General features: G+C 45.6%; 1 protein-coding gene across 2 annotated transcripts; it reads right to left on the bottom strand.

Moving 5' to 3' along the window:
• Positions 1 to 384: 384 nt before the first annotated feature.
• On the bottom strand, positions 385 to 22,778 carry LOC110485739 (centrosomal protein of 170 kDa). Of its 2 annotated transcripts, none has more exons than XM_036940397.1 (19): positions 22,641 to 22,778; positions 20,512 to 20,666; positions 20,083 to 20,172; positions 19,911 to 19,989; positions 19,501 to 19,559; positions 18,660 to 18,855; positions 16,437 to 16,574; positions 15,765 to 16,229; positions 15,068 to 15,483; positions 14,709 to 14,837; positions 14,183 to 14,318; positions 12,495 to 14,006; positions 12,053 to 12,305; positions 8,913 to 9,030; positions 8,392 to 8,550; positions 7,430 to 7,518; positions 6,867 to 6,960; positions 4,633 to 4,684; positions 385 to 4,053 (listed from the first exon to the last, which is right to left on the bottom strand). In XM_036940397.1, exons 2-19 carry the CDS (start codon positions 20,614 to 20,616, stop codon positions 3,749 to 3,751), a joined length of 4,395 nt encoding a protein of 1,464 aa, XP_036796292.1. In that variant the 5' UTR covers positions 20,617 to 20,666; positions 22,641 to 22,778; the 3' UTR covers positions 385 to 3,748. The 2 variants fall into 2 exon arrangements, with proteins under 2 accessions (XP_036796292.1, XP_036796293.1); XM_036940398.1 differs by having other exon boundaries at positions 20,512 to 21,526; positions 22,641 to 22,765.
• Positions 22,779 to 24,090: the final 1,312 nt, after the last annotated feature.

Raw genomic sequence — 24,090 nt, 5'->3', positions numbered from 1 at the left:
CACCGCAGGGGGATTAAACAAGTGGAACAGAATATCTTAAGACACAGTAATTAACAGAGCACCGCAGACGGCCCTTCTGAGCCATAGAAATAGAATTGACAGAATGGAAATGGTTTTGACTTGAATGGGGTGGTCCATTCTAATAATTATATTTCTATGTTCTGTGTGTCCTGTATGTTCCGTTTAACAGTGACTGAAAGTGTCCGGACAATAGGGTTGGGTTGAGTGTGGCGCTGAGGGAGAAAAGCAGGGAGGTTTAGGGAAACAGGGAATCTTTACAGTAGCAGCTGACTGCCTAAAATATTTCATAGAATTTAGAGTTTTTGAAATGTGTTTAGAAATATATACAGCCTGGATATCTGGATATGAAATTCACGTGAAAAAAACTGTCAATGATAATCATGCATTTTTATTAAAACCAGTGGAAAGTAGACAAACAAAAAAATAATGTAACCATTATCTTACAAAGATAACAAATACATCATGACAATTAGAAAACCTATCCGTAGAAAATATACAAGCAGAAACATGTAAAAGGTTTGAAATGACATAAAGACAATAAAGACCTTACTAATAAGTCACAAAATGCTATTTTCTTTATTAATAATCAAGCTGTTTTGGCTGAGAAACATCAACATTTACGATCAGGTTACATTCATGTGTAAACATTGGTATGAGGCAGGACATCCAGATTCAGTATGGGTAGATCATAGAGGTAGATAGAGGACTCTAGTGTCTAAAAGCCATTTTAGCATGGGCAGCACCATTGAGGACTTACACCATTTTTAAGTAGAACTGGGTGGGACTTCTTATGGGTTAAGAAAGGATCACACCATTCAAACCAGCTCATCAGGAGGGATCAGCCAATGAATTACACTTCTGAACAAACATTCCATAACTGCAGGTGGCAGTAAATCATAAACCTAGGATTTATACCTGTTCAAACAACACACTCCAGGTGGCAGTGTGCACCCTTTCAGTTTGTTTACCAACTCATAGTAGTAGAATATGAAAAGTAACCACTTCAAAATGGAGATGGTCTCAATGGTGCTGTATGCTCTCACAGACGCCATCAAGGGACAGATACAATGTTGTGTCCTCTATCTAGCTCTATGGGGTATATAGAGCTACTTCCTGGTCCATTTTACTTCCTGGGTCCATTTAATTTCCCGGTCCATGTCATGGTTTCTCTCAGGACTTGGTCATGTTCAGTAGGGTACACTGTAGCAAACTGTTTTGCAACGGATAATGAAAATGAGTGGTTACCTACCCGCTTAACTCCATTTCAAAACGTTTTCTCCCGACTGAACATGATCCTGGTCTCCCGACTATCCCTTTCTATGCTGGCTTTTACTCAGATCTCTTCGCTTCATAAGCGTTCTTCAAGTACGTTAACCAGAACACTTGTGTGTGTTTCATGACGCAATCACAGGTGGCTGGTGGTGCCTTAATTGGGGAGGACGGGCTCTTAGTAATGGCGGGAATGGAATGGTATTGACACGTCAAACACATGCTTTCCTTGTATTTGATACCATTCCATTCACTTCATTCCAGTCATTATTATGATCCTCCCCTCACCAGCCTCCTGAGGACTCAATCATAATGGATAATCAAAACCAGTTGTCAATAAAAAAACAAGTTCCAATGAAACCCAGCATCCACAAGGAGTACACCCAGACCTGTTTTGGGTATCCTTACTAACACCACCACTCTGTGGTGAATCACCGCAGCTTTAACATGTGCAAATCAACAAACGTTAGCTTAGCTACACCTCCTAGCCTGCTTCTGCACTCTTTCCAACTCCTTACGCATTTGTCATGCCAGACATGTGGCACCCAGGCTATTTCCATCTTATCGTTTCATCAACAATGGTTTTGACAATGGGCACTTTGTGACGTAATACACTTGGATATGGGGACTACTTTCGGGAACACATTTTTCAGGAAGCTACTTTACCACCTAGCCTACAGTAGTTAGTAATTAGTAACATAAGGTACAGCTATCTTTGATCCATCATTCTTAAGATACTGTATCACTCCACAAGGGAAGGCATGGATGGGAGAATTATACACATTATACACATTTAAATGGATACATAACACTGTACATACTCGATGTCTTTTCATCTGAATAAATAAAGAATAATATTGGTCTCTCTTTAGTGGAAAAATCGTAATATGAGAACAAGCGCAGCAAGCTGCAAGTGCTACAAGTCAGCTAACAGACACAGTATGCTATATGGTCCTATTCACAATATTTGCTGAGCTATGCTATGCATAATGGCGGGATATTCTGAAAAGTATTTTCAGAAAGACACTGAGTTCTATTCTCCAATGCTGAACCATGGTGTCCATTTAGTTTTGGTTGTAATTTGGGTTCTATATAGCCCCCAAAGGGGTTGTAACCACTAAGCAACAGTCAAATGCAAGCTTATCAGTCAAAGCAGTGACTTCATCGCTTGTAAATAGTAGCCTGCACAGTAAGAAAAGAGGGTTCCTCAAGGGTTCTTCGGGAAGGGTGATAATTCTACTTGGAACCATACTGACCCAAATAACCATTTGGGCCACTCAATGGTTCTTTACTTTTAGCGATCATTAAAATGGTGGCTCATTTGAATATTTTGGGGCGTGGTTTGCTAACAGCTCTTTTTGTCCAACCGTAAGTGAGAGTGTAATTTCAGTTGATCTAATCTGTTGGGTTATGCTGTTACATGCTATACAATATGTGACTATAGCCAGTGACAAACTCATGTATGGCCTTGGGTCAATCGAGAATGGTTGACACCTGATTCAACAATAATAAAATCTATGGAATTGTAACAATATAACATGCATATTAAATCTGAATTAAAACCCCTCTATGGTTTTACAAAAAACCCTTTGAGATTGAGAAGGTTCTTTACAGAACACTTCTCCATAAAAAAAGGGTTCTATTTTGCCCCCAAAAGGGTTGTAACCTCAGCGGAACCCTTTTTGGCTCTATATATAACCTTTTATAAAGGATAAGGTTCTTTATAGCACCATACAGGTTCCATTTAGAACCTTATGAGTATGGTTAAAGAACCAAAGCCAAAGAACCCTTATTTGCCACTATATAGAACCACTTGTTTTTAGTGTGTAAAGTTACATGGTGTTACACAATCGGCAACACTGTCGAACACAAACAGAATCATATCCAATGTCTTCTGAAAAGTAATCAATCAACCAGCAGCCGGTGCAGTTAGCAGACCATAATGCAAAATAACTCTTGGTACTTTTCAAACGTGTTCAAGAATATTGATATAGTAGTGTTGATAACGGACTGTAGGACATGTGCTGGTACATAGATTGTATTGACAGTACATAATCCTTTCACAACCCTTCTACATGTTATAGCTACAGAACAAGCTCACTGTTGGCTCCAATTCATATGAACAAACGGATTGGTATGTCATAGACAAAGATTAAAAAGTGTTTATTTACTTCTCTTTTGGTCAGGTCTGATGTTCAGGAGGTTTGTCCAGACATGGAAGGAAATATCAACCCACTGGGCGTACACTAGTTGAGTCAACGTAGTTTCCACGTCATTTCAATGGAATTACGTTGAACCAATGTGGAATAGACATTGAATTGACATCTGTGCCCAGTGGGAATCCCATCTCTCCAAGTCTTTTACCATCCTCCCTAGTAGTGAGCCTCAATCAGGGCCCCTCCACGCAAGTGTTTAGGTAGTTGTACTTTAGTAGTGTGTTCTAGATCCAGGATCCTCCTCATTTATGAACCACACAGTTCTGTTCTCCACCAATAGAGGGCAGATTATTATCCACATGGAGTCCCAGGTCTCTCTCTGCCACCTGGGTAGAGGTGCCTGAGGCCCCCGAGGAGGGTCCACCGCTGGGGGCCGACAGGGTGCTGCTAGAAGGGCCTTCTCCACTACTACCTCCAGTGGGGTGACCGACAGAGGAGGGCCCCGCTGCCCCAGGACTGACCCTCTGCAGGTCGGTCAGAGGGCTGGTCAGTCCCAGGCTGGTCAGGGCATCCAGGGTGCCGTCCGGATCCACCATCACATCAATCACTGTGGAGCAAAGAGGAGAAGGAGAAGGTCTAAGTCAATGAAAGAGGAGGTCTGACAATCAGTCAGACAAAGAGGAGAAGGTCTGTCAGTCAGTCAGTCAAAGAGGAGGTCTGTCAGTCAGTCAGACAAAGAGGAGAAGGTCTGTCAGTCAGTCAGTCAAAGAGGAGGTCTGTCAGTCAGTCAGACAAAGAGGAGAAGGTCTGTCAGTCAGTCAGTCAAAGAGGAGGTCTGTCAGTCAGTCAGACAAAGAGGAGAAGGTCTGTCAATCAGTCAGACAAAGAGGAGGTCTGTCAGTCATAGAGGAGGAGGTCTGTCAATCAAAGAGGAGAAGGTCTGCTAATCAGTCAGTGAAAGAGGAGGTCTGTCAGTCATAGAGGAGGAGGTCTGTCAATCAGTCAAACAAGCAAGCAAACAATCAATCAGAGAATGGAAGATTTATTTATATAAAAATGTGATGATTGATATGATGAAATACGTATGAATATAGATGCTCTGTGCAGATGCTAACTGTATATCTCTTATCACTTGTACTGTATACAGCTGAAATCAAATCACGTATGACTGTCTCAGGACTCATACCTAGTAACTGTCTCTCCACTCTCTTCAGATCCTGGAGGATGGTGGTGATCTCCTGGTAAACAACCACACAACAAACAAAAAGGTCAACAAAACACACAAATTGATATGGAATTGAAGAAGGGATACCGTTCACGATAAGACATTGATGTCCTCACCAGTTACCTTCCTTAAACAACAACAACAACAACATCAGATTGACCCTTGTTATCTTCCTCCTTTCTACTGGGAAAAGTTGAAGCAATTAAAATGTGGCATAATCATCCCCTCCATTTGGACTCTAGTGAACAGACACATCACTGAGAGGTAGCCTAAGGCCAGCCACTGTGTTCAGCCTAAATTTACAACCGTGTTCATGAGCAAGGCAGTATTTTTTGGACCGCCCACGACAACAGACTATAAGTCAAGTCCTTTGACTAATCAAACTGCTCCTCTCCTCCAGCTTGAATAGAAGTTCTGATTTAGGATCAGTTTAGCCTTTTAGATCATAATTAATAAAATTATATGAACATGTGGGACCCGATCTTAGATCAGCACTCCTACTCTGAGACACTTTTTAATACGGGAGGACAGTGAGGAGGGATAGCTGCTATAGGGAGGTGGGACTGAAAGGTTGTCGGTTCAAATCCCAGAACGGACATATTATCGCCGTTCACCCGAGAGTGGCACTTGATTCTGATGTGATGTTCGATACTGTTGTCATATGTTATGTTATACTCTCAGAGAGAGAGAAAGACAGTTAGTGAGAGAGTGGCAAGAGAGGGAGGGAGAGAGAGAGAGAAAGACAGAGGGAGGGAGACAGAGGTAGGGAGAGAGAGAGACAGAGGGAGGGAGAGAGAGAGGGGGGAGAGAGGGGAGAGAAGAGAGAGAGAGAGAGAGAGAGAGAGAGAGAAGGAGAGAGAGAGAGAGAGAGAGAGAGGGAGGGAGGGAGGAGAGAGGGGGAGGGAGGGAGGGAGGGAGGGAGAGAGAAGAGAGAGAGAGAGAGAGAGAGAGGGGGAGGGGGAGTCAAACCTCATCAATTAAAGTGGATATCAAAATACTTTATTACAATCCAGAAACATAACTTATACTTTCAGAATTGAAAGGAAGTGACTTATTATCTTGATTCAGAAAGTGAAACTCACATCTCAATTAAACAAATGTGACTGTGCAGACCGGGGGGCAGGTTTGAGAAACACGTCCTTACCTCACCCCCTTACCACCTTCTGTTTAGGTCGTCCTACTACATCTGGGTGTTTGTCAGGCTTAACAGACATGATTAATGCAACAGCACCATCAGCCAACGACGGCCTTTAAAACTACTCCGAGCTTCCCAGATGGTGGTAGAAGACATCAATTATTTACCGTCCCAAAGTTTTGTTGCATCATCACCTCAAATAAGCACTCTCTGGTTTGTGTTTATATTTTTACCAGGCACTTCTCTTAGACCATCACGACCTGGTATGGGAATTGCTCCGTCTATGACCACAAGGCCCTCCAGCAGGTGGTGAAGATGGCCCAGTACATCACTGGGACCGTGCTCCCACCCATCCAGGACATCTACTCGAAACGGAGCCTGAGGAAGGCCCGCACCATCATCAAGGACCCCACACTCCCCCAGCCACGAGCTGTTCACCTCCTTACCGTCGGGCTGACGTTATTGGAGCACGAGGTCTGATACCAACAGGCTCAGAGACAGTTTCTATCTACAAGCCATCAGACTGCTGAACACATAAACTGGACTGACCACCTGCTCTGATTCTCCTTACCTTGGCACACATGCACTCCCTGACACAAGCATTCACACACCCACACAGACACATATACATTCATGCTACACACACATCACAACTGCCTCCACCAGAATGTTATTGTTTCTAAATACTGCACAACTTAAACACTTGCCCCCAACCCCCTTTCCCCCAAAAACACGTGTAAATATTGGACTATAAATTGTGCCTTCCTTCATTATACTTATGCTAAAATGTTTATTCTGTTCTACTGAACCATTAACTTTATGTTTCTATTGTTATCTTTTATTAAGTTTTATTGTGGTTGCACCGTCCAGAAGGAACCTGCAAGTACACATTTGGATGGACGGTGTTTTCTATGTGTATACGCTACCTACGACAAATATAACTTGAAACCTGAACTTGAAACTAGGTCCACCGGCCCTCTGCAGTCATGTATCACAGCAGCTGGGTGGTACGGCAAGAGACAAGGTGTGAGGTAAGGACAGTAGGGGTCTGGCACCTTACCGTGCTGGAAGTCTTGAGGAGTAGAGAGTCGTGCTCGGCTTGGAGTTTATTCTCAATCTCGTCCCATTTCCGGTTCTTATCTTTGAATAATATCCTGGAGAAGTTTTCAAGAATAAATAAATAAAAAAATATATCTGTTGTATGATCACGTTGAGTGATTTAATTTGTGTGAAATGGGTTGAGGGGGGAACATGAAAGTGGTTTCTGATGTTTAAAAAGTGAGGATGGATGTTTCAAGTTGTCACCTTAACCTTTATGAAGTGTCATTCATAGTATCCAAATTAGGATACAGTATTTTCTAGGATACAAGCCATCATATCTTATACAACACTACTGATTCTTCCTTGTCGTTGTCCGGATTGATCCAGTTCAAAGCACAGCATGTAACTTCACGTATTCAGAAAAAAATGTATTCAAAGTCAAAAAACGAGCCTATTATTTCACACTGCTTGGGTTCACTTGCAACTCATAAAGCACTCCTGACACTTCATCATCAAAATCAGGGAATTCATTATTTCACATTCCTTTTCTTTGAGTGAATCGTGATGAAAGGTGATGCCTACCTGATTTTGCCGGCTGTTTTGTCCACAGAATGGCGTATCCGTGCCGAGAGCTGGGTCACAGATGCTAATAGTAAACTGTCCAACACCGCCTGAGGGGAAACAACAAGGAAAAGAGGAGGTCTTATGTAAGAGGTGTTTCAGTAAACACCTAAAATAGCATAATAACTAGGACAGGCAGAGATACCAAGGCTATATGCAGTCACAAAACCAGATAGATATTAGATATACAATAGCTTATTTTTGCCCAAATCTCCCAGAAACCAGCATCATCCATCATTAATATAGTAATAAATGTGTTATTAAGGACTGGACCCATTTTTCAATTTTTGCCTAAAATGACCCAAATCTAACTGCCTGTAATTCAGGACCTGAAGCAAGGATATGCATATTCTTGATACCATTTGAAAGGAAACACCTTGAAGTTTGTGGAAATGTGAACTGAATGTAGGAGAATACAACGCAATAGATCTGGTAAAAGAAAATACAAAGAAAAAAACAACAATTTTTTTGTACCATCATCTTTGAAATTCAAGAGAAAGGCCATAATGTATTATTCCAGCCCAGGCGCAGTGTATGTGCAAAGTTTTAGACTGATCCAATGAACCATTGCATCTCTGTTCAAAATGTTATATCAGGACTGCTCAAATGTGCCTAATTGGTTTATTAATAACTTTTCAAGTTACACACTGTTTCATCAATAATACAGTAGGTTTTTGATGGCGTAGGGTCAATTCACCCTGACATCAAGTCCTTTTGGTTTTTGGGCTGTGTTTTGTCTCTCTCTCTAACAACTGTTTTTCAAACTTCTTCATCTCAAACTGGTAATGATGCCATTGTCATTATAAACACACATGGGATAAAGACAAGCTGAAACAGATTAGAAACCAGGCTAAACCAGAGTACAATCAAATACTTTCAGGTATTATTATTTTTAGTTCGGATTCCAAGCGGCAACAACTCACATCCTCTCTGTTCCAAGTCTGGCGGCGAATGGCGCGGGGACCCTGTCTGTTAGAGTTGCGTGGCCGGAGCTCCACGGGGCGGATGTTATTACCCAGAATGCTCTCTGTTGACGGGCCACTCCCAAGATCCAAGCCATCGTCAAAAACTCGCTCCTCCATCTAGGCAAAGCACCCAAGACAAAGTCATTTATTTTCTGATATATATTCTAAAATGTAGGAAATAGTAAAAAGAAAAACTCTTGAATGAGTAGGTGTGTCCAAACTTTTGACAGGTACTGTAAATCCACAACATTCACAAGGAGCAGGCTCCAGGGCTCGTATTTACGTAGCTTCTGATAGGAGTACTGATCTAGGCTCAGTTTTTAGAATTTAGATCATATTCCTAGATCAGCACTCCTACTCTGAGACACTTTATGATTATGGGCCCTGATATGTACATGTGGCTCAGACTTTTGGGGAAATCATGACTGATGTCAACAGCTACATAAAGTGGGATTATTGCATCGTGGGATGTGTAGTACCATGGCTCCTGGGTCAGTGGCAGCACTAGCGGCTGGGCTGACTGAGTCGATCTCTCCGGCCACGTCATGGATCTCCCTGGCCAGCATGGCCAGGTCTTTGGCTAGGTCCTGACTGATCCTGTCAACATACAGGGAATGAATCAGTTAAATACCCTTGATTTGACTTCTATTGTGTATTATTGTGGGTATATAGTGCATGAAATGAAATAATGAATGTTGCAAAATTGATACTTTTGAGGTTATACTGGTTCTCAAAGTAATTTGCTCCCCTATAGAATTGACCCTATTATATTGTATAGGCCTAGTGAGATGGCTCCCCTATAGAATTGACCCTATTATATTGTATAGGCCTAGTGAGATGGCTCCCCTATAGAATTGACCCTATTATATTGTATAGGCCTAGTGAGATGGCTCCCCTATAGAATTGACCCTATTATATTGTATAGGCCTAGTGAGATGGCTCCCCTATAGAATTGACCCTATTATATTGTATAGGCCTAGTGAGATGGCTCCCCTATAGAATTGACCCTATTATATTGTATAGGCCTAGTGAGATGGCTCCCCTATAGAATTGACCCTATTAAATCAAATCAAATCAAATTTTATTTGTCACATACACATGGTTAGCAGATGTTAATGCGAGTGTAGCGAAATGCTTGTGCTTCTCGTTCCGACAATGCAGTAGTAACCAACAAGTAAACTAACCTAACAATTCCAAAACTACTGTCTTGTACACAGTGTAAGGGGATAAAGAATATGTACATAAGGATATATGAATGAGTGATGGTACAGAGCAGCATAGGCAAGATACAGTAGATGGTATCGAGTACAGTATATACATATGAGATGAGTATGTAAACAAAGTGGCATAGTTAAAGTGGCTAGTGATACATGTATTACATAAGGATACAGTCGATGATATAGAGTACAGTATATACGTATGCATATGAGATGAATAATGTAGGGTAAGTAAAATTATATAAGGTAGCATTGTTTAAAGTGGCTAGTGATATATTTACATCATTTCCCATCAATTCCCATTATTAAAGTGGCTGGAGTTGAGTCAGTGTCAGTGTGTTGGCAGCAGCCACTCAATGTTAGTGGTGGCTGTTTAACAGTCTGATGGCCTTGAGATAGAAGCTGTTTTTCAGTCTCTCGGTCCCAGCTTTGATGCACCTGTTCTGACCTCGCCTTCTGGATGATAGCGGGGTGAACAGGCAGTGGCTCGGGTGGTTGATGTCCTTGATGATCTTTATGGCCTTCCTGTGACATCGGGTGGTGTAGGTGTCCTGGAGGGCAGGTATTTTGCCCCCGGTGATGCGTTGTGCAGACCTCACTACCCTCTGGAGAGCCTTACGGTTGAGGGCGGAGCAGTTGCCGTACCAGGCGGTGATACAGCCCGCCAGGATGCTCTCGATTGTGCATCTGTAGAAGTTTGTGAGTGCTTTTGGTGACAAGCCGAATTTCTTCAGCCTCCTGAGGTTGAAGAGACGCTGCTGCGCCTTCTTCACAATGCTGTCTGTGTGAGTGGACCAATTCAGTTTGTCTGTGATGTGTATGCCGAGGAACTTAAAACTTGCTACCCTCTCCACTACTGTTCCATCGATGTGGATAGGGGGGTGTTCCCTCCGCTGTTTCCTGAAGTCCACAATCATCTCCTTAGTTTTGTTGACGTTGAGTGCGAGGTTATTTTCCTGACACCACACTCCGAGGGCCCTCACCTCCTCCCTGTAGGCCGTCTCGTCGTTGTTGGTAATCAAGCCTACCACTGTTGTGTCGTCCGCAAACTTGATGATTGAGTTGGAGGCATGCGTGGCCACGCAGTCGTGGGTGAACAGGGAGTACAGGAGAGGGCTCAGAACGCACCCTTGTGGGGCCCCAGTGTTGAGGATCAGCGGGGAGGAGATGTTGTTGCCTACCCTCACCACCTGGGGGCGGCCCGTCAGGAAGTCCAGTACCCAGTTGCACAGGGCGGGGTCGAGACCCAGGGTCTCGAGCTTGATGACGAGCTTGGAGGGTACTATGGTGTTGAATGCCGAGCTGTAGTCAATGAACAGCATTCTCACATAGGTATTCCTCTTGTCCAGATGGGTTAGGGCAGTGTGCAGTGTGGTTGAGATTGCATCGTCTGTGGACCTATTTGGGCGGTAAGCAAATTGGAGTGGGTCTAGGGTGTCAGGTAGGGTGGAGGTGATATGGTCCTTGACTAGTCTCTCAAAGCACTTCATGATGACGGAAGTGAGTGCTACGGGGCGGTAGTCGTTTAGCTCAGTTACCTTAGCTTTCTTGGGAACAGGAACAATGGTGGCCCTCTTGAAGCATGTGGGAACAGCCGACTGGTATAGGGATTGATTGAATATGTCCGTAAACACACTGGCCAGCTGGTCTGCGCATGCTCTGAGGGCGCGGCTGGGGATGCCGTCTGGGCCTGCAGCCTTGCGAGGGTTAACACGTTTAAATGTCTTACTCACCTCGGCTGCAGTGAAGGAGAGACCGCATGTTTTCGTTGCAGGCCGTGTCAGTGGCACTGTATTGTCCTCAAAGCGGGCAAAAAAGTTATTTAGTCTGCCTGGGAGCAGGACATCCTGGTCCGTGACTGGGCTGGATTTCTTCCTGTAGTCCGTGATTGACTGTAGACCCTGCCACATGCCTCTTGTGTCTGAGCCGTTGAATTGAGATTCTACTTTGTCTCTGTACTGACGCTTAGCTTGTTTGATAGCCTTGCGGATGGAATAGCTGCACTGTTTGTATTCGGTCATGTTACCAGACACCTTGCCCTGATTAAAAGCAGTGGTTCGCGCTTTCAGTTTCACGCGAATGCTGCCATCAATCCACGGTTTCTGGTTAGGGAATGTTTTAATCGTTGTTATGGGAACGACATCTTCAACGCACGTTCTAATGAACTCGCACACCGAATCAGCGTATTCGTCAATGTTGTTGTCTGACGCAATACGCAATATATTGTATAGGCCTAGTGAGATTGCTCCCCTATAGAATTGACCCTATTATATTGTATAGGCCTAGTGAGATTGCTCCCCTATAGAATTGACCCTATTATATTGTATAGGCCTAGTGAGATTGCTCCCCTCTGGACCCTACAGTTTCTCTGTATATGTACAGTACAGACTGCTCCTCCATACCTGGCAATCTCTTCACTGTGAGTGGTCCAGTCCTTCATGTACTCCTCCTGTTCTCTGCCTGCTGACTGCTGCCTCAGAGCCGCTATACCCCCCGGACTGGGGGTGGCAGGGGCGGAGCCACCCAGCTGGGTCAGCCGCGGCGACGCAAACTGCCGGGCGGGACCGCCATGCTTGGACGGGTGGCGGTTGGAGCCGAACTCGTCCTCCGAGGTGGAGGCGTAGTCCATGGGCATCCGGCGCCACCGGCCACCAGCTGGAGTCAAGAGAAGATGTTTTGTCAGTAGACGTAGTAGTGATTGAGGGCTTGATGCTCAATAATGACAGCACCTACAAAAAGACTATAGCACAAACATGATACCAAATCAAACATTGCAGTGGATAAGTTACTAGAGAACAGTCACTCAGAAACACTACTTCTGTATCAGACAGTACAGTATGTTACCTGTGGGGGTGATGTAGCCCTTAGACTTGTCAGGTAGTTTGGAGGCGCTGTTAGCCCTGGCCCTGGGTATTATCCCTCCCATGTTGCTGACTCCTCTGAGTCCCTGTCGGACGGCGTAGTCGGTAGCAATGCTACGAGCCCCTATCCCCCGGCTACGGCCCCCTGTGGCCTCTGAGTCACTCTGGGCAGACGGAGATCCCATCCTGGGCTTCCTGGGCTGGGCCAGGGCGTCAATGCGGGACAGGCCTCTCCGGATCCCTGGTCCGGGAGCCGCGGACCTGGAGCTAGTGGTGCTAGCCTCGGAGGCTACGGACATCCGGTCCATGTCGGCTGGTTCGGTATCGGAGGAGTCCCCCAAACGGGCACGTCTGAGTATCGAGGCCCGGGTGGGCCGCACCTTGGGCAAGGTGGTGGTAGGTTTACTGAGGGTGTTTGTGGTGGTGCTGGATGCCTGGGTGTTTTTAGCCCGGCTAGCCTTGGTGCTTCCGGCCTGGGTTCTGGCGTGGGAACTGTGCGAGCTAACCTCCTGTATGGAGGGTTGGGAGTCGGAGAGGAGGGAGTTGGAGTTGACGTCGTCATCTGTTAGGTCCAGGGAGGTCCAGGCACGACCAGCTTGGCGGGTCCCTTGTCCTCCAGACGGTCTGGATTTGGGTTTCCTATCCTGGGTATCTCTGGCTCTGGTAGGCCCCTTGGTGGAGGAGCACAGCACCGTCTTCTCCCTCTCCTTCTGCTGGGCAGTTAGGGTACGTCTCTTCTGGTGGACCACCTTCCGCCCTCCGACGCCCGCTGCCTGGCTAACGGTGCTGGTGGTGTCCACATCCGACTCAGGCGACAAAGACCCCTCGATGGACTGGCTAATTGGTTCACCCAGGTCTGATACCGTTGTCTCCAGAAACGCAGCCACCGCCTCTGAGTCCTTCTGCCGGGTGGTTCCATCCTCCCTGCCCTCCTTTGTCAGTATTCGTGCCCCAGTTTGCGTGTCAATCCGTGGGATGAGCTCCTGGGGGACGTTGGTGCTGGGTCTCTCCACCGTAAAGCTCTCTTGTCTAAGAAGCGGCTTCCCAGCACTCTCCCTTTCTTTAGCCTTCTCCTCCATCTCCTTCTTCCTCCTCCGTGCCTCCTCCAGTCTCTTCCCCCCACTACTCCCTGGCCGAGGAGGCAGTTTCGCCAACACAGTTTCTTTCCGGCTTCCCACATCTTGGTTCTTCGCTGGAGAGCCTTTTTTCGGACTTCCTCTGGTGCTTCCACCCACACTACCAGCCTGGCTACCCCCACCACCTCCACCACCAGGCTTGGTCCTCCCTCCTCTCCCCGTCTCCTGGTTCTCCTTCTCCTGGAGCTCAGTGTCCTGTTTCTCCCCCACATCGGAGGGGCGGTGAGCTGGACCAGGGGATCTCCTCCCTCCTGGGGTTGCCTCCTCGGTGGAGGGGAGCTGGGGCAGGGTTCTCCTCTTGCGCTCTGTATAGCTGGTGGAGGCCATGGAGGCAGAGTGACTGGACTCACTGATCTCAGCTATAGAGAGACAGGGTATCTCATATATTGGCAATATAAATACCCAACACTCTTTTCTTTATTATAGTTATTTTTGACTTTATACTGAAATAAGTGGTATGACTAATAAATGAAAAACAACTGAAAAACAGCAAAGCACTTCAATTTCAGAACAGGTCTAAACCCAGCAGTAGCACCTCTGTCCTCGGTGTGGTAGTGGACATGGGACTCAGCTCCAGAGCCCTCAGGGTCAGTCCTGATGTGGCTGGCTGCCAGAGTAGCCCATTGGGAGACCCACCTGGGACCGCCCACAACCAGCTCCTCTGGGAGAGACTGGAGGACAAACAGGGGAGAAACCAACATTGAACAACACTCAGTCTCCAACATAAAGGGGAGAGACTAGAGCACAGGGGAAGACGAGGACAAATTCTACTAGTCAGAGTGTCACAGTGGCATGTACGCATCTATTATTTACAGGTAAAATGCTTAGGACTACTTCAAACACATACGCACTTTTGAGAGCATGTATCCTTTCTTTATAAAAAAATCATATTTTTTCCACAAGGAATGGCATCAAACTGAAAGCTTTCTTTATGTGTGAAGTCTGTCTTAATCTTGGGAGTATAAAAAAACCAAATCTACAGTAGTGTCTGACTTGGAGTTGAACTCCTTCACTCCTCTGCAATGGAGAGTCTCTGTGTAGACAGACAGAAATGCTGTTACCTCTGGTTCGATACGTCCAGGCTTGCCTCTGTCTCCTGAGCCTGGCCTCTGAGTGGTCAGTCTCTCTCTCTGGATATCAGGATAGCCTGCCACCCTGGACAGAGTCTGGTAGTCCTCCACACCAAATACCTGGGCCAGAACATGGACTTCAATAAATATTCAACCAAACATTCAATCGAGAGGTCAACACAATGTGGGATTAGTGCACTTGCACAGTACCACTTGCAGTAAATACGAGGCCATGCCCTTGACAAAAAGACACCAACTCTGGGACTAGTGACTGTGTAAACGAGTTATTCAGATGAAACCGGATTCAAATGACAGTTTAAGCTCATTAAAGTTCTATTTACCATCCCCACCTTGTCAATCATTCTCCTGGCCTCCTCCTCTTGGTTATCTTCGTTCTCTATCTCTATGGTATAGGTCCCCCGGTCGCTATAGTCGTCTCCATGACGATTCTGAAACCCCTCCCCAAGTCCTATCGGTTGGTGTTGGTCGCGGTGGTAAGGAACGGAATCCTTGGTCCTCTCTCTTAACTCTCCTCCGATGGGTGCCATTTTGGAAGCTGAGGACCTGTGTCGTCGGGCTGGGCTATCTTCCTCGGCAAAGAGTCCCTCTGGGACGTTGGCGCGCCCCTCTCGTATCTTGACCCCTGACCCCTCTATTCGGCCGCCCCACAGCCCCCTGGAGTGGTCCTCGAGGGCGGCCCGGCGTTGCTCTCCCAGCGCGGCTGCGTTCTCTGAGTCGCTCTGGGTACCGTCCTCGTGTTTACTACCTGAAACGAGAGGGAAGGGGTTGGACGTTTGGTGTGTGCAGTTATAATCCTATGAATCTATTGGGTTGGTTTCCCAGATACTGATTAAGCATAGTCCTAGACTATGAAGTGCTTTCGATGGAGATTATCCAGTGCACATGCTTTCAAATCAAGGACTAATCTTAATCTGTGTTTGGGAAACTGTCTCATAGTGTAATGACTGTGTAGTGCTATGTAATGCAATGGCAAGAGGACTTGTTGACAAATCTCAATTCTTATGGTGATTGGTTGGTTGGTCTTACCTTTAAGACTCTTCAGCTGAACCGGCACATCACTCTTCACGCTCTCCCCGTCGTCCTCCACCACTCTGTCAACCGACTCCGTACGGGCCAATGGGATCTCGTTCTGGGCCAGCCAATCAGCTACTTTCACCTCCGCCGCCACCATGGCCGTTTGCAGGGCACTCAGCTCCTCTCCCGCGCCCTTCTTTGGGGGCCGTGGCCTCACCTCTGGCACCACCTTCGCCACCCGGTCCTTAACCGTCACCTTATTGGACGCCTGCAGGTCAAACTCGATGGTGAAGGAGGCGTGGCCCTGGGGGACGGCTTCAGGGCCGGAGGCAGGGTTAGTGGCGGTGGCGCCTTCCGTGTCTTGGGAGGGGAGTTCATTGGTATAGGAGGGGATCTCGAAGTAACTGGGCTCCTGGCTTGAAGTGTACAGGCCATTCTCCTGGGCCCCGGCTGTTGTCTCCTTGGGGTCTTTACAATCTGTCGTTTGAAGCAGATATCAAGATGGCGTAATACAAGGACTTAGACTTTGAGATTCAATTGCTGTCATATGCTACCAGAAAGGCAAAAGTCTACTGTTATCTGGTAGGGTGTTTGATGTATAAACAGACACACAGACAGACAGGCAGACAGACAAAGTGAAACACAGCTAACTTCAGTCTGTATTCCAGGCTAGACAGCATCTACCTGACTCAGATCTCTCCTGCTTCCTGTCAGTTGTCGTCCCATCCTGCTTCCCAGAGTTCTCATCGTCTGCGTCCCCGTCCCCCCACCAGGAAGGCTGGCCGTACAGAGGGGTGCCCCTTTTTAGTACTGCAATGTCCCCTGGGAAAGAAACAACACCAAGGTCAGTGAGAAAGACACAGATTTTGTTTTGAACTGAAATTGTGTTTCCTCACAGTTCTCCAAAAGACTATTGTGACAGAACAAGTTTAACCTCCTAGTTTGTCTACCGTAGGTATCCCCACGCGCTTTGCCTTCGGGGGTACGCCAAATAAAAATGTGATTCACATACATTTAAAAAATATCTGTATATATTTTATTTAAAACAAATCATTCTTCACATTTTCAAACAGTCCATTTATATTTTCCAACAGGGCTATACATTTGAGTGAGGTTTTTTTCTTGCCTGAGTAGCCTCGTTTCACTGCCACAAATATAACGTTCAGTGAAATAACAACACAATGTCAAATACAGGTAGCCTAGTCAAATAATTAACATCCAATCACATTAACCGTTACTCTCTCGCGGGAATTCCATTAACGGTCCGTATGTAGCCAAACATAGCTGCTGCTCATTCCGTTTGCGCGAAAATTGATAAATGGTTTAAAAAAGTTAGGCCCGCGTCCATAGAGGCTCTACTGGTAGTACTGCTACTACTGCTACTACTAGCAGTACTAAACCTGCACCTGTCGACGACACAAGTTGTTCTGCTTCCACGAGCACATCCAATGCTAGCATCAGTTATTATACATTTGTCGTTATCCCAGCTAGCATGGACACTGACAGTTGTGAATCTGATGCAGCCGAAGAGCACCGAACAACAGACCGGGACGTTGGACCATCGAAGAGGCGCACATATGATGAGAACTACATTGATTTGGAGTTCATTTATATTGGGAGTAGTGCCTTTCCTCAGCCACAGTGTGTTATATGTGCAAAAGTACTATCTCACAACTCGATGAATGGTCTGAATCTAGGATTACAGGGATTCTCCGCAACTATATTCAATGTGCGGGACAAAAGTGAGGCTATGATTAAGAAGTTGGAGCTCTTCTCTGTCTGCATTAACAAGGACAACCCACAGGTCTTTCCATCATTGTATGATTTTTTGTGTGCAAATAAACTCAAACTTACGGACAATGTCAAATGTGATATAGCAAAGCACCTGAGTGAGTTGGGTGCGCATTTACGCAGCTACTTTCCTGAAACGGATGACACATACAACTGGATTTGTTATCCCTTTCATGCCCTGCCTCCAGTCCACTTACCCATATCTGAACAAGAGAGCCTCATCGAAATTGCTACAAGTGAAAATTCAATTTAATCAGAAGCCACTGACAGATTTCTGGATTGAGCTGCGCTCAAGAGTATCCTGCCTTGGCAAATTGCACACACTGATGCCCTTTGCAACCACGTACCTATGTGAGAATGGATTCTTGGCCCTCACTAGCATGAAAACTAAATACAGGCACAGACTGTGTGGAAAATGATTTAAGACTGAGACTCAACCCAACATTGCAGAGTTACAGTATGTGCATCCTTTCAAGCACACCCTTCTCATTAACCTGTGGCAAGTTATTCACAATTTTCTATTAACAAATATGGTTTTATATGTAAGATGGTTAAATAAAGAGCAAAATGATTGATGATTATTATATTATTAATTGTGCCCTGGTCCTATAACAGCTCTTTGTCATTTCCCACTTGTGACAAAAGCTCACACTCATTCTTATGTTTAATAAATGTATTGTGTGTGTGTGTGGCAGGCTGACCCTGGTGCTAGAGGGGGTACGCAGCTGGAGGTTGAATGTTTGAAGGGGTACGGGACTATAATAAGTTTGGGAACCACTGGTCTACCGCAATGTCCCCTGAGAAACAAACAACGACCTCTGCAAACTCTAACTAGCACTTTGTACCCACACAAGTCCCCAAAAGACATATTGTGGCAGAACAGTTCGACCTCCAAATTTGTCTCCAAGTCAGAGCACCTTAGAATCACATTTAGGTGACAGCCTAGCGTAGGAAACTAAAAATACAGGACACACGGTTGTCACAGCACAGACTGTGTGGGTGTGTGGCATCGCCAAAATCCTGTCACCTCTGTTATCTAGTCCTGTCATCTCTGTTAACCTAATCCCGTCACCTGTGTCACCTTCCAAGGTCCATGCAGAGTGCAGACCCTCTCACCTGCCAGCTTGTCATCCCCGGCCCCCTCTCTGCTGGTCTCAGGGGGTTTACTACCCACTGCCACCGCCCCGTCGGAGCCACCCTCGGAACCACCCTCGGCTGCAGCCTTGACCTCTACTGCAGGTCTGGATGGTACCGGAGCAGCTTCTGGCGGCTTTATCGTCTGCAGCAGGAGCTGACTATTAAACTTCTCATGCTGATAGACGAGGACACAGGACAACACAGAGAGGAGATGAGCTCACACCATTAGAGATATGATTAAAAGGGTAAGTCTGATAAGGAGCTCTTCTATGTTTGCACCAACATACATGGGACAGTCGGTCACGGTCTTGGTTGTAAGCATAGAATTTTTTGTTGTTGTGCAAATCTCATTTGGCATCAGTTCATGATTCACGCGAAATCTGAGTAATTTATGCATGTAGACGTCAAGTTAGGATTCAGACAGACCTAACTGAACAATGTATCACCAAGTTCCTTTTTGTCATTCAAACAAAGCAGTGAGGTGTTGCCACATGCAGCAGAAACTTCCGCCGTTCTTGACTGAACATAATCTCCATTAAACATGCATCAACCAACGTAGTAGAAAAAGGTATTTCTCAGAGCTTTTCCTTTCATAATACTTTGTAAGCATATTTTAGTGAGGCTCTTTCTCAATTCATATTTCCTCGAGTCCTCGCATCCTCTCTCCTTGCCTCCTTCTCAAAATGGATTAGAGAAGAAAGTCAGAGGGGTGGGACCTTGGATCCTCTCCTCCAATATGGTTGAGAAAAAGGCGAGGAGATAGGATGATAGGAAACACAGAAAGAGAACTAGCTATTTCTTTAGCCTATGTCCAACCAACCTTTAATGCTTCCTCGGGGACATGGAGCTCTCCTCGCACCACAGTGAACAGGTTGGTATGTGAGACAGGTTAAGGAAAGGTGATTGTACAGCACAGGCTTAGCTCTTCACAGGAGATAGCACAGATATTTAACATTTTAGTCATTTAACGGCATACATTCTTATTCAGAGCGACGTACAGTCCAGAAACAGATATGCTAATGTATTATGCATTAGTCACAGCGGTAAGTTTGAAAGGTTAGATGATTTTTCAGGCAGTATATTAAGAGTGATTATGTTACAGTTTTATATACCCGTATTCTGGCCTTGAAGTCCTTTTTTTTGTCGCTCTCATTCCTTTGGTATTGATGACATTTCAATGAACTACTGTAGGCTAAGCTTCAAAGACAAAATGGCACCATGACAGGATATCATATCCAAACCTCAACTTGTCGTCAATTTTCAAAGTGATATACACCTGCTCCTGTATTCTGACCTCATTCACAAATGTCTGGAAGGAAAGGAATATCATTATTAGCCGTTTAGAACAGTTTATGAAGCACATGAACCATTTCATATTCATATTTATTCAAATCTTACTTACCCCATTCAGGCTCCCCAGGTCCTTGACTTTATGTTCGTCCGTGGTTGGCTCATAGTTGATAACGGCATGCTGTTTGTCCACACTGCGGGACTAAAGACACAATAATCCAGTCAATCAATATAATCCTGCTAATCTCTTTATAATCCAGATCACATAGATTACATTCGGTCCAACAGTCACCTGCAGCAGTGTGACCCACTAGAATCGAACCCAGGTCTCTTGACAAGACTAAAGCCTAGAGATCAGCTCTGGGAGCTACCGCTCGTCTTCAGGTTACTCATCATGCCAGAGTGGTTCATCGACCCACCTCCGTAACATTAGCAGCGGTAGTACAGTTTAGGCATAACGGCTACAGTGTTGGGCTGACGTTCTCCAGTACCCGGGTTCGTGTTCCGTTCTGGACTCACTACAAAACTAAATATGATTTACCTGTAACATGAGTTCACAGTCGTCTCGACCAACAAAGATCATCTCCCAGGGGAGGCGGTGCCTCATGCCCCCGCCACTCACCAGGAACCAGGAAGAGACACTCATCTCTGCCACGCCCACTGACACACCTGCTCACCTTTAACCCCTATGACACACTGTGTAAGAAGACAAGGGGCTCCATTCAATCAGTATTGCGGAAGTTCAACGGTACAGCGTGAATGAATGTTTAAAGGCCACGTTCCCCGCGTTGGCGGAGACTCCATTCACGGTGACCGCTACATATCTCGGCTCAATAGGAAATGACCTTTAAAGTTTCGATCAAGTGTATTGTAACACTTCAGCAATACAGATTGAATAGAGCCCACGGTCAGCATCAGTTAGAACAACCAGTCATAACAGCCAACTGTAAATGGAGGGAACACAATCAGTAGCCTTTTTATTAAAGCATTTCATATGGCTGCTCACAATGTAAAGAGCTTTGTCATTTTTGTCTGTAAATAAAAAGCTCTCTACCAATCAAGTGTAGGCCTACTGTTATAATGTATTATTGACACAACATTCGAACGACTTTCGACAAAGTCGAATGGAGAGGATGGATACGAACCTAAAAACAAACAGGGATAAAGTGAACAACTTTGTCACACCTAAACTCAGCAAAGAGGTTTCTTCAAACTAAATGCCCAGCAAGCACACTAACCTGCTGGTATGACTGGACCTCGTTGCTAACAATGAGGCTTTAGAATAGGCTACATTGCAACCATTCCAGAAGAAATGAGATAATATGTCACTGACTGTTTGACATCCTGCTTAACGGCTAAATTACTGAGTGTTTTGCCGGGTCACCAAACCAAAGTCGCACTCAACCAATGTCACTGAACTGAGAGTGGCCGTTCAGTGATGATGGATATATTGTGTTACAGCAGGCTGGAATACATGCTACCTGTACAGGATCTAAACAACGACGATCACTGTTGGATAGTTGATCAGATGGCTTAGATAGACCAGACAGACCAACCTGAAAGACATGAAGATACTGTATAACATGAGTATGACTCTGGACAGGCACAGAGATCACAGCAGGTACACAGATAGAGAGAGAAGGACACACACCCACACCCACTGACAAAGTCATCGCGTTTTCCGCTCAGAAGTAACATACCATCTGGTGCTCATTTTTGGGTCATAATTCCTACAGTAGCCTACATAAAAACACACTACGCCTATATGGCCTAGCTAGCCTACCATTCAGTGGCACAGGCCTCCATAGGCAATGCTTGAACGGGCATGCTACTGGTAGGCCATGCTGACTCACGATGCCCCATCAGTGAAAAAGTGATTTAGCGAGATTTAATCTAATCAGGCACCTTGTAATATCTAGGCCCCGAATGAGCGTAGATGGTTCATATGTGAATACGACCAGACAGTCCTGATTCCCCATTGTGGAATTGGATTGGTTAACCCTCTATGCGGCCTCAGTCTCGCAATTGTGCCCGACGTTTTTGCGTTGGTTTCGTTGCCGTCTCTCTCTCGTTCTCCCTCCTTCTCTCAATTACAGAGCTATATCGTAAATGACAGCTCATCATTTCTCTCTGGAAGCTACTGTAGATGGCCCTGCCTGAGCATAAAAAACAACCCACCCTGCGTTAGCGACCGCTCAGTTCCTTATTATTAAATTTACAATGTGTCCAATAATCATGATTTGTTTTTATTAACATAGGCTGTTTTGGATGTACTAGACACCATACTGACGTATGGCAACTGATGCTGCTGTTTTTCAGTCCGGTCTGTAACCTTTTGCGGTTGATAGCTTATATGATATCTTTATCATAATCGATAGCTTACATATGTGGTATTACGAGTGCCATTTAGGGCAACGCGTAACACCGAATTACACATATAGGTTAATTTGAAAGGTTTACAATAATAACCCATCACGTGTTGTTTAGGTCGCCAATTTGATGTGCTGTCTGGGCTATACCGTTATGGACGACATAGCCTGGTACCCTCGGACACATATAGCCTAGAATGTTCATTTTGCGGGCCTTTTTTTTTAAAGGCAGGTGGCTGGCAAATGCATTGTCTGGGTGTGGTCGGATACGGCGGAGTAATAAAACGTGCATCTCACTCACCCTTTGTCAGGTACGGAGTATTCAGCATCCGATTTGTATCCTGTAAACCTTTGAATGCACGGTGCGGTCACATACAGCGAGGGAGCCTGATGCCTGCCCAGCCCTGGTCCTCGAGCGCTTATCTTCCTTCGCCTCGAGGTGGCGCTGCGCTGATGTACAACACAACAAGCCAAGAAACCAAAGGCAGTCCATCCATTGATGCTACGCAATGACAACAACGGCGCAATGAGCGCATCTTCTTGCGTATGACGTTGAGATGTAAACTGTAGTCCAGTGGTTCCCAACCTTTTCCCTTTACTGTACCACCAGTTTAATTAGGCTCTGCTCAGAGTACCCCTGAGGTACCCCCTCATGTGCATTTGACCACGAGGGGTCCTGTACCCCTGGCTGAGAACACCTGTTGTAGGCTACTGGGTTCATTAAGGTTGGTCAAGGTTGTCCCATGAATATGATCCAGTTGTTTTGATGTAGCCAGATGCTGCTAATTCGTGATGGTTGCAGTAAACACCAGTGTTCTTTATTTCTTTATGCTGGAGGCTACTGCATGTGCTGGACCGAAGGATCACTGTCACGTCATGTGGTCTGTTATGGGTGTAGTGACATTGTTTTAAGTCGGCTACTGGAATTAGTCCTAAAATGTAGAGCGTGTGGAAAATAGTGCATTGCCCTACTTAGCATCCTACTGTAGGACTTCACTTTTATTTGATAATAGGCTACCATGTCAATAATCCCTCATGGACAGATTTTAGTTCTGTGTTTCCCGAGATTACTTGATAAATGACATCTGTTAATTTTAGTTTACAACCAGCAGAGGGCAGCACAACTCTATGTTTGGCAGTGAACCAATGGAGCATGGTTCACTGCCGTGGTGGGTGACTGCCAGGTACCACCAGTACAGTGTGTGTGTGTGTGTGCCTGCCAGTAACCAGTAGTCAGGGGCTAACATTGCTGCCAGCAGACTCTCACCCCCTCCTCTCTTCTACTTCCTTAATGGAGTTGTCAGTGCTGAAAGATGCTTCTGGTCGACTCTGTGGATCGGAATCTGATAGTGAAGCCAAGAGCAACTGAACCGTGAACCGTAGGCTACCTGTGCCATTTTTACATGTGTATTGCACTGTCCTTGTGGTGTACCTGTTCTGTATTATGTCATGGTTCATGTTCTGCGTGGACCCCAGGAGGAGTAGCTGCTGCTTTCCCAACAGCTAATGGGGATCCTAATACATATCAATACCAAGCTGCTTATTTGACCACGAGGGGTCCTGATAGGTAGACAAACATACAGTTACTGTAACCCAAAGTTGCTCCTAGGTACAGAGCTAGGATCAGTTTGCTCTCCCCAAATTCTATCCTGAACCATTAGGGAGGGAAATACAAAACTGACCCAAGATCAGTGTAGAGGGGCGACTTCAACCTAATCCGCTGTCTTCCTTTTAGGCTGGACTGAGATGTC

Source organism: Oncorhynchus mykiss, chromosome 13 (genome assembly GCF_013265735.2).
Source record: "Oncorhynchus mykiss isolate Arlee chromosome 13, USDA_OmykA_1.1, whole genome shotgun sequence".
Taxonomy (NCBI): domain Eukaryota; kingdom Metazoa; phylum Chordata; class Actinopteri; order Salmoniformes; family Salmonidae; genus Oncorhynchus; species Oncorhynchus mykiss.
Note: the sequence above shows the minus strand (reverse complement) of the source record. Positions and strands in the feature narration are given on the sequence as shown.

Bases quoted from the DNA above. Each gene is read 5' to 3' on its own strand.
- LOC110485739 (XM_036940397.1), bottom strand. From the start codon at position 20,616: ATGAGTGTCTCTTCCTGGTTCCTGGTGAGTGGCGGGGGCATGAGGCAC. The intron at 19,560-19,910 runs ATATCCTGTCAT...AACCTGTCTCAC, and splicing joins CAAGTTGAGGTTTGGATATG to ATACCAACCTGTTCACTGTG. The intron at 9,031-12,052 runs GTATGGAGGAGC...GTATGTTGACAG, and splicing joins CACAGTGAAGAGATTGCCAG to GATCAGTCAGGACCTAGCCA.